Below are 15,877 nucleotides of genomic sequence, written 5' to 3' on the forward strand. Positions count from 1 at the left end.
GCCCGGTTGCCTCCCATCTCTCTCTCTCCCTCTTGCGCGCCTTTTTAGTGCCGCTGACGTCACCGTGGAGCTGTGGGCGTCACGGGACCCTGACTCCCTTCCCGACGCCCCCCCACCCCCCCACCCCACCCCCCCCCACACACACACACGCACACACACGCGCACACACTCCTACACTCCCTAACCCAACCAAACCCACCCCATCCGCTCTCTCACTCTCTGGACTCTGGATCAACTCACACAGAGACCATTCAAAAGGACATTTTAGCCAATTAGCTGTTAATGGAAGCTGCTGACCCCTGCAAATACGTCAGTTTTTGCAAGTACAGTATAGAGTGACCATATTTTAATAAAAAAAAATTAAAAAAAAGAGCACACTCAGCCAGATACTGAAATTATACTCAAAGATGCTATATACTTAAAGTATATAAGTAAGCTGCTCGATATTGGAAAACATGCAATGTGCGATATGGGTGTTGCAAATTTCAATATGGATATTATTGCAATATTTAACATGTACCTAAAGAAATGACATGTAAATACATTTTTATTACTTTTTTCACGCAGAAAAATATGAAAGTATTCTTCTCTAATTATGTTATCTTCGTGTTAGTTATGTCCCGAGAGCCTGTTCTCCTATTGGATGGTAATGCACATTTAAGGTTGCACCTGATTGGTCAAAGTTAGATGTAAGCACACAATTCCATATGGGTTTATTGCACGCCATTATCAAAGTGACTATATTTTTTCAATATTTTGTGCAACAATAATTTAAATCATGCCTCCTCTGTATGGGTCGAAAAAAAAGAAAACAACCCATAATAGTAGCTCTCTTTGGAAGTCTTACTTAAACATGACATATTCTAGATAATACCGCTTCTGTAGAATATCCAGTTTTAAAAATCTTTCTTATAATCTTTTCAGTCTAATGATGTAAATAATAAACCAGTTGTCCCACAGTTAATTTAACTAACAAAATGTCACTTCAGTCTTTAGCTTTCTTCCTGATAACCGTTTTCCTGTCCATCCTGTGTTTCCCGGTCTAACAAGGAAGTCAGTCAACTTTATAGATGAACTTTCTCCTCATACAGCTATTTGTGTTTTTCTATATGAGCTTTGAGATCTCCGACCAACACCTTTATGATATACTGAAAAAATATACGTGCATCGTGCGATATTTGTCGTGTGTCGTCACTGCAGCTCCGAACTGTAATCGTAACGCACCTTTTGGTTTCGGGACAGACAAATGAACAGAATGTCGTAATGCTTGCTAATTCAACAGGGGCTTCATTCCATCCCATTTCAGTAGCAGTTTTCTGTGGCACTTGCACACACTTGTACCTGCATGAATGCACCACGTTCCACACCGCGGACTCGTGTCTAAGTGCGTGCGCCACACGCACTAGTCCTCACTGCCGCTACGTATTTTTTTCTTAGTTCTCACCTCGCCAGTGTCCACGTCACACATGCCGGTAATGGTGCCCTCCGCCTCTTATAGAAAACAAAACAAAAAAAACAACACAAAAGCAAAAAAACTAAATTTATTTTAAAAAAACACTCCGCCTCTCATTTATTGTGCAAAACGCCAGTCAAATAGTTGGTCTAATGGAAAACAATTAAACCTGGATATTTTCATGAATTTATAAACCCCCCCCCCCGCCCATGGTTGTCCGGACAGGGTGTAAGAAAGTGGATATGTCCGGGCAAAAGAAGACATTTGGTCACCTTATGCAAGTGTTAACATTGCAACGAAAATATTTATGATGTATGTACGATGATGCTCACTAATCGGTGTGTATGTTATTGCCATCATAATGAAAACGAATTGACCTTTTCATAATGGTTGTAAAAATTAGCCGCTAGTATACTTCCAGCTGGCAGAATGCCAGTGACCTGAACTGAAACTTGTGATGCACTGCCCCAATATATTTTTTTAAATAAATGATTACTGTGAAGGGAATTCAGAGATTTGTTTCAAAACACAGGATACATATTTGAAGATAATTCCTGAAAACCTGCAAAGACTCAGAACTATATATGTTTTTGTCAATAGTGTAAAAATAACACAATTTTGGGTCAAAAATGGACCGATCAACAAACTGGGTCAATTTGACCCACCTTCTTGCGTTGTTTTTTCTTTTTTTTTCTTCAAAACGACCCATTTTTGGGATTGTTTTTGCAAAAAACAACCCAGAAAGTTGGGTCAAATAGACCCAAGTAGTGGATTGGTCCATTTTTTAGAATCCCCTGTTTCAACTAGTGGGCTTGCATAAAACATATTCTTGAAAAAAATATGTTTGCGTTGACTTCCGCTTTAAGTAGGAAGGACTTAAATACGTCCATATATGTGCTAATGCAAGAAATATAGACTTGACTATATTAGAATATACTGTGCTTAACAAATCTATTATGAGCAGGTGTCACAGTGCGAGTAATCTATGTAAGTAATTCCATATCTATGCAAATACCAACAATGCAAAGTTGAATATACAAATAGATATATAGAACCATGATTGGCCGTTACCTGAGCCCTGAGTAACTGTGATGTCATTTTCAGTCAATTTAAGTGACAAAATGGCCGCCCCCAGAGATGGGTAAAAATGGGTGGATTAACTCTTATTCCACAAACACAATATTTATCAGAATGCCTTGTTTCAACTAGTAGGCTCGCATAGAACATATTCTTGAAAAAAATATGTTTGGGTTGACTTCCTCGTTAAGTAAACCCGTATCTATGTTATACCATTTAGGTAAATTTCAGATTATCTTGTATAGGTTATTAATAATAAGAATTACTTAACCTCAAGTGATTATGCAATGGGTAATTAAATCCATATGCTAATACCAAAATGAAGGAGTCAAATGTCAGAATCTATTACTTATCGTTCGTCTACTGTATCAATCTATCCATCCATATAAAGCAAAGTTTTTTTTGTTTTTTTTAAAGTATGATTTAAGGGGGGTGTACCGGTACCTATTTTGCAGGAAGGGGTTTGATATTCATAACAGTGTGAAATGAGTAGGAAAAGTGTGGGTGTTGAAATAACGCCCCACCCCCGAGTGCGCAACCCCTGTATCCATCCATTCACCCATGCACCCAATCTCTCCTTTCACCCCGAATTTAGTTGAGCAAGATTCCCCTGCCCCTTTTCCAGAAAAGTAGCACTTCAGCGTTTTGCGCTTTTGAAGCCGGTGAACTCCTTCTCCTTTGCGCATATAGGCTTATGAAAGGTACTTGTAATGGAACAATGTGTTTTTATGTCTGCTGTACTCCCTTCGGAACCATTTAGGGCCATTACATATCTTCTAGCAATCAAGCACAGGCCTGCTCTCTACGCTGTATTTTCACAGATGAAAGTTTCCTGTACATTCAAGGACTCCAGGCACTATTCCATGTGATCTCTCATGGATCTTATCAATACTCTTTAATCTATTTATTGCATTCTTGTGATTCAAAGTTTTAACTGCATGCACGAATTGCGGAGCAAAAGAAAGTCCCCTTTATGAAGACTGACTCCCTTCAATGAACTGCAGTATATTACAGATGCAAGTAGCTGTTAGTGTTACCGATCTACGAATCATGGGCTATGCTCCGTGTACTTCATCGGGTCCGAACCATTGTTTGACTTTGTAGAAAGGGATAGTGCTTGCAGCCATCATGTATGTGTTGTGAAACAGATTTATTCTACTCCATTAGCTAAAAACATAATTTTAGCCATTTTATCAGGGGTCCCCAACATGGTGCCCGCGGGCACCAGGTAGCACGCAAGGACAATTTTAAAGTTATCCAATATGTTTTAAACTTAGGTTAAGATTCACTACTACCTTTAAAGGTCACTGAATTATTCTCTAACGGCAATGATGTTTAAGAGCCATAGGGTGGCAGTAATGAGTAACAAATACAATACAATACAATATTATTTATATAGCGCATTTCATAACAGCTAGAGCTGTAACTTTACACTGCACTTTACAAACAATACAATAAATAAAAAACAATAAAAGGCTGTGATACACGTATTAATAAATATAGATAATAAGGAACTTGTATTACCAGCAGGCGGCACGGTGGTCTACTGGTTAGCACTTCTGCCTCACAGTTCAGAGGTTGCGAGTTCGATCCCGGCTCCGGCCTCCCTGTGTGGAGTTTCATTCCTACATTCCAAAAACATGCATGGTAGGTTGATTAGACACTCTAAACTGCCCCTAGGTGTGATTGTGACTGGGAATGTTTGTTTGTCTCTGTGTGCCCTGCGATTGGCTGGCAACCAATTCAGGGTGTCCCCCGCCTACTGCCCGAAGACAACCGGGATAGGCTCCAGCACGCCCCGCGACCCTTGTGAGGAGAAGCGGTATCGATAATGGATGGATGGATATTACCAGCAACTTCTACTACCAGGAACTAAATGTTTCTGGGATTGTTGGTGGAAAAGGGATTAGTGTAAATAGCCAGTGGGCCTTTTCGAAAAATAGCTCACATATGGTGGGACACTGTGATTTCCTAGGAACGTTGTAGAAGTGATCATTTGAAAATGTAAACATGCAGAGATTGAAATACAGTGTTATACATTGATATTTATGTTTACTACCTAGTTAAATGAATAAATATACTATTTATATATTGCCAAGAAGGTGGAATATTATAACTGCACCAATTTCACCAGCGTAATCTTGAAACTAACATTCGTGAATAGCCCCACCCCGGACCCATTTTTCGTGGAAAATGTCAATGCCTTTTGAATGTTTATCTTTAAAAGAAGCTCAGAGTTTTGTAAAAAAAAAAAAAAAAAAAATTGGGGGAAAATTAATCAAGCTGCCACTCACAGCATGCGACCTGACTGAGAGTCTTTAATGAATCTAACACATATTTTGGGGACGTGGAAGGACACCATAGTCCCTGCAGAAAACTCAAGCAAGCACGAGAGGTACATGGAACCTCCTCACATGAAGGCCGCAGCCAAAATTTTGACCCATACAACCACAACCAATTTGTGTTTTGTTTTTTTCTTCATAAACGTATTATGGTCCACAGAGACCGATATTTGAAACAATTATCACTGCAGTGCTACCCTCATATGTACTTGCCTTACCATACCATTGCCCTTTTGACTCTTGGAAAAAGCGAAAGCGTTACCGTGGAATTGAGTAATTAACCCTATGGGGGATTTTCAGTGCGAACTTTAACATAGGGGCAGGATTGAACTCCCACATTTCAGTGCGGAACAATGTGTAGGTAATTGAGCTGTGTTACCTCCGACCTTTTATCCCCGCAAACGCTGAAGCACAGAAGGCCCATTTAGCTCTCTGTGCTCATGCATTTTCATCATGATTTGACTTCGGCTTAAATCCCTCTGCATTATGCACGCTGCGGCGCGTCCCTCCCCATGTAAAAAAAAAAAAAAAACGCTCATGCCCCCCTCGTGGCATGCTGCTCTTGCCGAGGTCAAGTACCTGATTGCGTAGACTGCTTGCGTCATGCCCCTAAAATGAAACGGCGCCGGGGTTTGTGTTGTGCTGTTCCAGAGTGGGTAGGTGGCCTCCGTGACATACACGCACACACGCACACACTCGGCAGCCTACGCATCCGAACACATGGCCTCATGAATGGTCCGTGGGTAGGAGGTCCTGTTTGTTTGGTAATGCGCCCACCGCGCGCACATTATTCATTTAATTAAAGAGGAGTCCTCCTGTGGAATTACAGCTTGCGGGCTTGAAGTGTAGGCATCCATAATGGTGTTACATTTTTGCCCCCATCCGTGCTACATATTCTAAATATAAAGGGAAACAAAATAAAGCTTTTAAGCGCTGGAGTGCTCTCCAATCAAGTGTGTCTGTTTCTCATGGGTGGATTTGCCTTTAGCAGCAAAATGTGTTGTGCACCGAGGGGCAGAGTGAGGGGTGTGCCGCTGACGCCAGCATCACACAGCATTCAGCGTATAATACAACAATGTCCAAGGGCCTGATGTTAGGAGGCCACGCAATGCACGAACTCTCTCTCTCATGCGTCATGGAGATTAAGCTTCCTGCACAGCCCAACAGGAAAGTTTGCGCACAGTGTTTGGAAGGTAAAAAAAAAAAAAAAAAAAAAAAAAGAACAAAGTAAAAATGTGCTGAAGTTCCTTGGTGAAGTTGTTCATTTTCATCCCAAAACACCGAAGGGCAAATACGGCCTACATGTACAATGCACTCAGTTGGGATCTGTTATGAGTTATTGCTTCGATTCAGATTGCTGCTATTGTGTGCAGCAGCATGCCCTTGAAGTTGACAGGACAAAGAGTTTGACCATGGGGATGCGGCGTGGAAAGAAAAAATCATTTGCACTCAACGAGCTACGTGCAGTGGCAGTTACTGTGCAACTACGCGGGGTGGCAAAACAATATGCTATCTGTAATGGTTTTCTATCATGTATAAGCGTAACCTGTTCAACAGTGGTGTTTATTTGGGCAAGTGGCACCTCACTGTGAAGGCGCCCCCTGTTTTAATATTAGGAGAGATGCGCAGTGGCACAGCGTTTGCGTGTGTGTGTGTGTGTATGCAGGGGCGGAGCTACGTGGTGGGCGAGGCCGTACGTGCTTGACGTCGTGGGAGAGATGCTAACGTTAGATGTTCCGTAATTCATAACCATTACTTGAAGCTCATTAACTGGCTGATTTCACATCCACTTACCGGCTGGTAGTGTCGTGAGTGGATTCAATTGTTTGGGATAAGGTATGTACTAAATATTAATAGTAAGTTAACAAAACAAAATTGCTATCCACCTTTTTCTTATGTCCCTTACAAAGTTTATTCCGGAGTCCACACGCAAAATAGGTTGGACTGTCCTGTGGCGTAATGCACGGTATTACATGTGTTGAACCACTAGAGGGCAGACTATGCCTATGAGTGTGGCATCGCAGAAGAGAAAAGTGGTCTTTCTTAAGAACCCAACCCAACACAACAAGTCAGTCGATACTTGACCCGGTTAGGCGCGATTACAGGGACGGATTAAAACCCACTTCTGTCCTTGCTTAGTCCGTCCTTTTTTAAAAACTTCTCATCCTCCATCCTCCATCCACAAAATGAGCATCTGTCCGGGATGGAATGCCCTGGGATGGAATGCCCATCTCCGATTATGAATGCGTTGGGCAAAGTTCAGGATATATGTGCATTTTATTACATGAAACTCTGTCTGTGTATGCTATGACAAACAATGACGTCTTGGTTATAGAGAGTGTTCTAAACCCGCAAATGAGCGCGCGCATCCCAGGGCCATTCCTCAGTTAAGTGTTGTGTCACCCTAGCCACCCTCTGGAAAAATTTCTGGTTATATCCCCGTGTGTATGTGCTCAGTGCGGATGTGAATCCCACGGCTGGAGTTTAATCATAGACTAGACACTTTGTACAAGTTATTGCGCAAGACTGATCCTCATGATCCAGTGCAGTGACGGGGATTTTTATTTCCATTTTTGCCATACTGCGTAAACAAACAAGGTGGTCACTAAACTACGGTCCTCATGGTGCAAACAAAATGACAGTAAGGCGTAAGTAAGTAAGTAAGAAAACAGAAGTTATGGTGTTTGGTCCCAGTGGCTCGTCTCCATCCCACCCTGTTGACCTGAGCCCCCCTGTCTTCATATCTAAAGCCAACAGTCTTAAACTTGGGTTTTAAAATGATGACAGTGATCTTAAATTGGAGCAGCAAATCAGCGCTGTTGTAAAGTCGAGCTTCTTTCACCTTAGACAGTTGCCTAAGGTAAAGCCCCTCCTTTCCCATCAGTACTTAGAAACAGTCATCCAAGCCTGATCGATCCTTTTCTGTTGCTGGTCCTTCCCTCTGGAATGACCTCCCAAGCCCCCTCTCTGTCCATTTTTAAAACCCGGTTGAAGACACATTTCTTTTCTCTAGTTTGTGACCAGACCTGAAATTTTCGACTCTTTTCCGGTGTCAATCGTATTTTGTGTTTTATGTTAATTTATTGGCTTTATTTATTTATATTTTTATTTATATTTTATATATGATTTATTTATGTCTATATGTATTAATATGTGTATCACAGCCTTCTATAGTTTTTTAAAAAATGTTATTGTATTGTTTGTAAAGTGCTTTGTCAAAGCTCTAGCTGTTATGAAATACGCTATATAGATAAAATTGTATTGTATTGCATCATGATGATTAAGATTATTGTCATTATTATTAATTTCGGTGGTTGACCCAGAAGAAATTGAATGCTCTGTCAAATGAAAAGGAAGTTGAGCGTGACTTTATTCTGAAGGGCAACGTGAAATTGCTCCGCAAGTCATTCAGACGTGAAAATGGGCAATGTGGTTGTCTTCATTTTGCATGCATTAACATGTCATTTCAACAGTTTTTCGTTCAAGTTGGCACCGTGTGTCATAAACAGTGTGACAGTGACATCTGCTGGATGACTGTAGAGGATTTTAAAACGACCATTCCTAGAGGTCGCTATTTTGCTTTAAACCAATATTCTGATCATCATAGTTTTCTAATTGCATTGTACGTGACTTTGCTGCACTCCGCATCGAATCATTTCCTTTGTGATATTAATAGCGCTTAAGAGACTTCAACTTGATTGTCGTGTGCATCTTATTTAAAGGTCATTTGAAGCTGAAGTGGAAAGCATTAAACTGATTGAAATTAAATCATCCCAGTAGCAGACAAAAATCAAACAATTCTAGATTTCCGTTGCGGTTGACATTATCTCTCCCTATTGTAATCTTTTTTTTTTTTTTTTTTTAATGTTTGGTCACCATCTGCAAAGGTATCAAATTAACCAAGCCAATTTTGACAAAGTAAGGAATAGAACGTACAGATAGTTGTTTTCAAATATAGGGAGTAAAAGCAAAATATGCTCAAATTAAGTACAAATACCTGAAAAAATCTGCTTAAGTACAGTCACAAAGCATTTGTGCTTGCTTACTTGGGACCACTGCCAGTATTTTGTTGCCATTTGTCCAGTGCTCAAACCACGACCCTCCGGTTCCAAAGCCCAAGTATGTACCAATGAGCTACTACCAAACCTTTTGGTGCAATGTGTCTTCCATACATACAAAATGAGCATGGCACAAGCAGTACTAGTCTTTTAAACTCCTGCTATTAGAATGTCATAAATGCAGTCAGTCACTATCCACACTCCCAACTGTTATCAAATAAAAACAAGACTGAACGTGTCTTCCAGCATGTTTTTTTTTTTTTTTTTTTGACTAAAAAAATAGATCAACCGACATTTTTCGGCATTTATAAAGTGCATCTACTGACAGTCATGTCAACAAACTGTCCCATTATATACAGTAGAAATACATAAAAATGGTTGTGCACATAATTCTTATGCATTCTTATGCAGTGACGCCAGCACCACTGCAACACACCGCAATACTAAAAGCACAAAAATAGATGCGCTGGGTCAGAACTGGGTTCAAACTATGAGTTATTCCCTTCACTGTGGGTTATCAGCAGGGGTCCATTTCACAGAGCAGGTTTAGTGAAAACTCAAGAGTCTACTAACCATGAAAGTTTCCCCTCATTACAGAGTTAACAGACTTGAGTTTTCGCTAAAACCGCTTTGTGAAACAGACCTCCGGTCTCTACAAAGACATCCTGCAGAGAGATGGAGATGGAGAGCGGGTTAGGGAAGATCATCTGCGTGCTGGAGCAAGCTCCCTCCTTCGTCGTTTCCCTCTTTCCCAAGGTCAAGGGGTCAGCAAAGGGGACCCATTTTGAAAACGTTAACAACATTAAGATGACTGTATCGAGAGCTGCGGAGGATCCCGGAAGTATGCTTCCAGGAGTGAATGAAGGTGTGTCAGAGAATGCTGAAAAGGACTAGAGATTACTTCCAAGGGGGAAAGTTGTAGTTGAAATTTGAAATCTTTTGTAATGCCAGTCCTGGAAATTTTGGGACACATGATATGTGACTCGTATGACGTCAGCCCTGACACAGCACGTCCGTCTCAAACTGCAGCAGCTGTCCCATGAAAGACAGGTTGGGGGAGATGACCTGACGGCGCTGCTGCACGAAGTCGAAGGCCTCATGCAGACGAACCCGCCGGGTGCGCATGAGGTAGGCCAGGCAGATGGTGGCCGAGCGAGAGATCCCCGCCTGGCAGTGCACCAGCACCCGGCCCCCGCTCTGCTTCACAGCATCTGCGGGTGGGCACACAGAGGACATCATTTTTTTTTTTCCTATTGAAATTCTGCGGTAAATGCAAAGTTTTTTGAGAAACTTATGAACAGGTATTTTTTAACTGTGATTTTTCCCATCATTCGTCACATGAAGAAAAATGGATGGTAGAAGGTTGGGCCAGTGCTTATAAAAATCATAAAAAACAATTCAATATGCTGTGGGTCAACATATGCAAATTTATGCAAGTGGCAAAGACTCCAGTGGTCTATTTGTCAAATTTTCCACTTTACTTTTATGTGCAATACATTTTAATATAATCAAGTATTTTTTTTTCCTGTATTCAAGGTCAGTGTTAGAGTTCAAACTCCTCACTGTTTGTTTATCTAACAGACTAATCCGTCTGTTTGTTTTGAGCTCACAATACAGTAAGCAAATATTGACTAAAATGGATGAGCGGATTTTAAAAAAAGAGATGAACCCCTCCCCTCCTAACCAATAAAGGCGATGGCTGTTGAGAAGCAGGCTCGGATGTCCGCGGCCAGGTTGTCCTCCACGGTGAGGCGCAGGTACTGAAACTCCCCCTCGAAGAAGTTGGGGCATGAGGAAGACACGTTAAGCACGGCTGTAATGCCGGCTGACGTGAGGGTATTCCGGCGGGATGAATGGATGGCGCTGCCCAAAAACAGGAAGGGCAACAGCTCTACTGGGCCGTCCTGTGATTAAAAAAGTAAATATGTTCACAATTTGGTTGGATAATGATTGGGTTTTTTTTCATCCTATTTTATACTTTCTAACCTGATCGTATGCAGGTGTCCTCCGGCCCAAGCTTACTGCTGGCTCTGGTTCCACTGCAGTGAGCGTTTTGTTGTAACAGAGCTCTGGGTAAGCCTCTGAAAATCTTTCAAATCCACCTAAAAACGAGGTCACAGAGTGAAATTCTTCCGAACACATCCGACATGAATCAATGTGATAAAAAGCAATACAAACATAGAATACGGTTCTTTAAAACAGGGATACTTTGCATCCAGGAACTCTAAATTCCAAAGGAATTAAAAAGATGCCTGTTTTTAAGAAAGAAAAAAATCACGTTACAAAAACAAATTTGTATTTTGTAGAGGAAAAAGGTTATGTGAATCAAGGTTTGACTGCATTCTGGGGGAAAAAAATCCTTTTGTTCTTTTAAACAAAATAGGACTTTATTATTAAGGATTTCTGTGATACAATTGTTCTGAAAGTGTGGTACTCCCTCTAGTGGTGTGTGAAAGACTCACTGAATTAAATTTTCTAACTGTGCATATTGGTGCTGAAACTTTATTTCCTCAATTTAGCACAGCATATTTGTTGACCAAAGCTCAGTTTAACTTTTGGGTACATTTAAAATTGTTAAGTAGTTTCATTATCAGTGCATTGTTAATGTTCAAACTGTGGATATTGTTACAGTGGCCTAAACGTTTAGTTCAGTTGGTTTTAACTTTAAGTACAACACAAACTTTGCATTTAATCCTTTAGACCGGTCTGTTTTTATTTAGGTGAAAAGTGTATTTTATTGTTTCGCACATTTCAAATCAATATTTAATCAAAGCCTCCCCAACGATATTTAACAATGTTAAATGTATGTTAAACGTATGAGATGGACTTTCATGTTTTGTGGGATTGCATTTCATTCCTTGCGTGCCCTATAAGAAAAAAATTATAGCAACCACTACAGTTGATCTAGATTACAGAGTAGAAGTGGAGCTAATCTGTGATATATTTTACATACAAGACGCAGTCCTTAAAATTAACGATTTTTTCCAGTTTAATACCCTATATATATTGAGGATTGGGCAAGGTTTGTTTTGTTTAGTTTTTTTTTATCCAGAATTTTAAACTGAGAATGTTACAGCGTCTTGCAATAATATAAAACGAATGCCTTGTTTTAGATGACCACTTTAATTATGGACTATCATAGACTACATTGTAATTATGGTCATTATGGTGGTACTTTGGGAGACTTTTTTAAAGTACTTGGTGTAAAAAAAAATTGCGAGCAGTGCTGTAATACATACCTCTTTGTTCAAAATTCAAATTTGTTGGATTTTTTGGAGAGTACCAATAATTACGTAATAATGATAATTTATTGCACTAAATCAAGTCTGAGAGCGGTTGTTTTACTAATAATTTTCTTGTTACCTTGCAGGAAACAAATTTGCATGCTGAGTTCGTTTCGTAGGGCCGCGAGCAGCATGTGGGTCACGCTCTCCTTCTTGAGCTCGTCCACGGAGCGGCTGCCCTCATCCACCACCACGACCACCGGCGGCGGAGGGCTGAACTCTTCGCGCCGCAGCCGCCCCAGCAGCGCCTTGTCCGGGACGAGCCAGTCCAGGGCCACCTCGGCACCTTTAGACCTGCGGCGCAGCACCGAGTTCCAGTTGACGTTCCGGGACTCGTTGATGTGCGCCAGGGAGAAGTCCAGGAAGGGTCTGCAGTCCAGAACGATGCAACCGGCGGAGGTGCGCTTCCCGAGGAGGTGAACTAACTCGCGGCTGTTTATTTCCAAAGCCTCGCCGACTGTCGTCATGGCCGGAAAAGGTAAACAAACTAAACTATTACAAAAACTCTGAAAATTAGACGTTGAGGCAACTAATCTCTAGTCGTGTACTAAGTTCCAGTGAATGACTTCAAACGAGTTTCACTTAACGATAACAAAGTCAAAGCCCCGCCTTGTTTTCCATTCTCCAAGCGGCACTTGCGGACGGAACTTCCATATATGGGCTTACCTGTCGCTCCTTATATGGACAGTAACGTCACGTCTTGTTTGTAACCAAGCCCGTTTTAAATTCTCTCTCATGTGGGTTGATGTTGAATGACGTTTGTCTGAGGACTAAACGTCATTAAATCAACCAGATGCGCCAACAGAAACCATCATTGTCTTTTTTTTTTTAGTCTGCTGCACAGGGTCACGTAAAACATACATATTTATTTAAAAATAAACAGCTTTTCAACAACTACAATAACATCACATATACACAAATGACCATTTCAACCATCTTTATGAAATTACTTTACTTATTGAATCAATTTAGACATGCCATTAACAGTCAGGGCTGGGCAACGCCTAACATCCAACCGAGTTACCATCTGCATATTTAAACGACGCACTATTTTTAATTTTTAAAGAACATGATTTGTTGGGAAAAGACAGACAAGAGTAACTAACCTACTGGATGCTTACTGTTCACCCTGTAATTAAGTAAGCCCTATTAGATAATTGAATGTAAATTAGCCATAGCAAATTAGCTGGGGAGTCAAAATAATCATCACAACAAAATGACAGTCATCTATTGACAGCATCTATCTACAATACGGTCAATGGGCTTTCACTTGTGTAGCGCTTTTCTACCTACAAGGCACTCAAAGCGCTTCACACTGACTTCTCATTTAGCTACTGATGACAGCATAAGGGGCAACTGGGGGTTCAGTATCTTGCTTAAGGACAATTCCAAATGGTCACAAGGGCCAGGGATCAAACCCTTAACCTCTGGGTTGGGAGACGACGCTCTACCAGTGAGCCATGCCGCATCAATATCTCTATTTATGAATGCAATACATTTGAGGTGTGTACGTTTTTCTTGTGTGGGATTATAAAGTTTTCCAACAATTACTGTAAGTGCAGCGTTGTGACATTTTGGTGATTGATGTATACTTGGTGTAAAAATAAAAAGAGAATTACTATCTACAGTACCTACCGCACATTTATTTCCCATCTGTTACGCACATGAAACATATTTGCCTATAACAGCACTTGTTTTGTGATGACTGCCTCTCATCCTTTGCCTCAAAGGCCACACACGTGACACCCGCTGCCTTCTTCACGTTCCCACTTCCTTCCTTCCTCCTCCTCCTGTCTCCCGGCTGGCAGCCCGGCAGCTCCTCAGCGTTGCTTTGCTCTCCCACGTTGTCCCGTGCTTCCCCTCTGCTGTGGCTGCCAATTTCTGACCACGACAAACACTGTCCATCGTGGTCGTCAGCTGAGCTGAGTGTGCATTTGCTGTAACCTCAGCATGAACATTACAGGACACACTCTCCAAAATAACTTCATTCACCAATTCCTGCAGTCCCAACAGGAAATGAAAAGGCGCGCCTACTGTACATCCTGCCACCGCCACCACATCACAACTCCCTCTCCCACGTAGATAAATCATCACCTGCTTTGTTCTCCCGATAACTGTTAATGGATTACTGAGCCCAAGTGACTAACATTCCAGACCCCTGAGCAAGTGAGCAATGATTACAGCATGTCAATGGATGATAGCAATCACCTATACCAATCACTCACGTCATTTCCATTTGGCTCAACTGCTTCAGAAATGAGTGACTATCGTGCCAAGGAACACAAAATATGAAAATTCAAAAAAATAATCCCGTATTGGGGATGCACAGAAACCACTTTTTAGTACATAATTTACATTTGAGTACTTGGCAGATAATGAGCACCGTTATTTGAAAAACCATTTCATCTTTTCTTTCGATGACATTATTTCAAAATATTGTCCTGAAAATATCAGTGCCTAAGGGCTCATCTTGCAAACATGACATGACCAAACCCAGAAAGCAGGTGAGCCGTGACGTGGGAATCTGAGCCCTTGGGCGCTGTGATGTCATTTTCGGTTATAATAGAGACATTATCGGCTGGGCCGATTATCGGCGCCGCTATTCAGTGTGAGTATCAGCATCTACCTAAATTTTCAGTTAACTTTATGAGACTACTGACCCTGGGAACACACTGCACTTTGTTTTGTTTGAAAGCAAAACAGAGTGAAATTTTAACATTTTGAAATTTTGGGATAACATTTTACTGTAGAAAACTATATGGAGGTATTGTTAAATTTTCATTTGTCAGTTTCGTTGGAATTTTACTACAAAGATGTACCTGTATATTGACAAGTATAATAACATCTGAAAAATTGTTCAATAAACATTTGTTAACCATTTACTGAGACATTTCAAAAAAAGAGCTTGACGCCAATATTTTCCTTTTTGATGAAAATGATTATCAGCTCCAAATATCAGTTATTAGCCTCTTTGACTTCTAATATTCAGTATTGGCCCTGAAAAAAAAACATCGGTCTATCTCTAATCTTTAATTTTCTATGCGTATTAAATTTTACAGTAAACTATCTGGAGCGTCTGTAAACAGCTTGAACCACGCACACGTTGACTTTTTTATATAAATAAATGTTTCTGAATGAATGCGAGTAAACGAGACGGAACACTAGAAATTCTAAACCCCTCCTTTCCACAGGGGGATTATTCCAGATTATTAGTGTGCCTGGGGTTGTTAATCTCAGAAAACCACTGCAATCCAGATGCTGACCTCATTCAAGTCTTACCGCGAACGCACATGTGACCAGGCCGCCCACTCACTTCTGATATGGCTGCGGGTCCATTTTCTGGAAAGCAGAGCTGTGTCTTGGGGATTTCATATGCACGTGGGCACCAAAGTGTGTGTGTGTGTGGTTTGAATCTCAGTGAATCACATTTCCAGTTATTGATGAAAAACACGCACCACATTCTTGATGTATCCCTCTTGACATAATTTGGCCGTTTGTATGGGAGTTGGTACTAAACCACTGATGTATAACTTCTTGTTGGTATGACCTTTAAAAACACTTTGGGAAGCGGAATGGACAGTACTGTTTACCCAGCAATACAGACCATTACGTGCTTAACATTGCTTAACAAACAAAAAAATTTCAATTGACATTGAATTATGA

At 40.9% G+C, this 15,877-nt stretch overlaps 1 protein-coding gene across 1 annotated transcript; it reads right to left on the reverse strand.

Moving 5' to 3' along the window:
• Positions 1-8,213: 8,213 nt before the first annotated feature.
• On the reverse strand, positions 8,214-12,895 carry dusp2 (dual specificity phosphatase 2). The gene is made up of 4 exons (XM_086032095.1): positions 12,294-12,895; positions 10,917-11,032; positions 10,615-10,834; positions 8,214-10,141 (listed from the first exon to the last, which is right to left on the reverse strand). The coding sequence occupies exons 1-4, from the start codon at positions 12,679-12,681 to the stop codon at positions 9,924-9,926; spliced, it is 942 nt and encodes a 313-aa protein (XP_085888221.1). The 5' UTR covers positions 12,682-12,895; the 3' UTR covers positions 8,214-9,923.
• Positions 12,896-15,877: the final 2,982 nt, after the last annotated feature.

The sequence above is a fragment of the Filicampus tigris genome, chromosome 5 (assembly GCF_054856515.1).
Source record: "Filicampus tigris isolate MCC_2025a chromosome 5, RoL_Ftig_1.0, whole genome shotgun sequence".
In the NCBI taxonomy this organism is placed as follows: Eukaryota; Metazoa; Chordata; class Actinopteri; order Syngnathiformes; family Syngnathidae; genus Filicampus; species Filicampus tigris.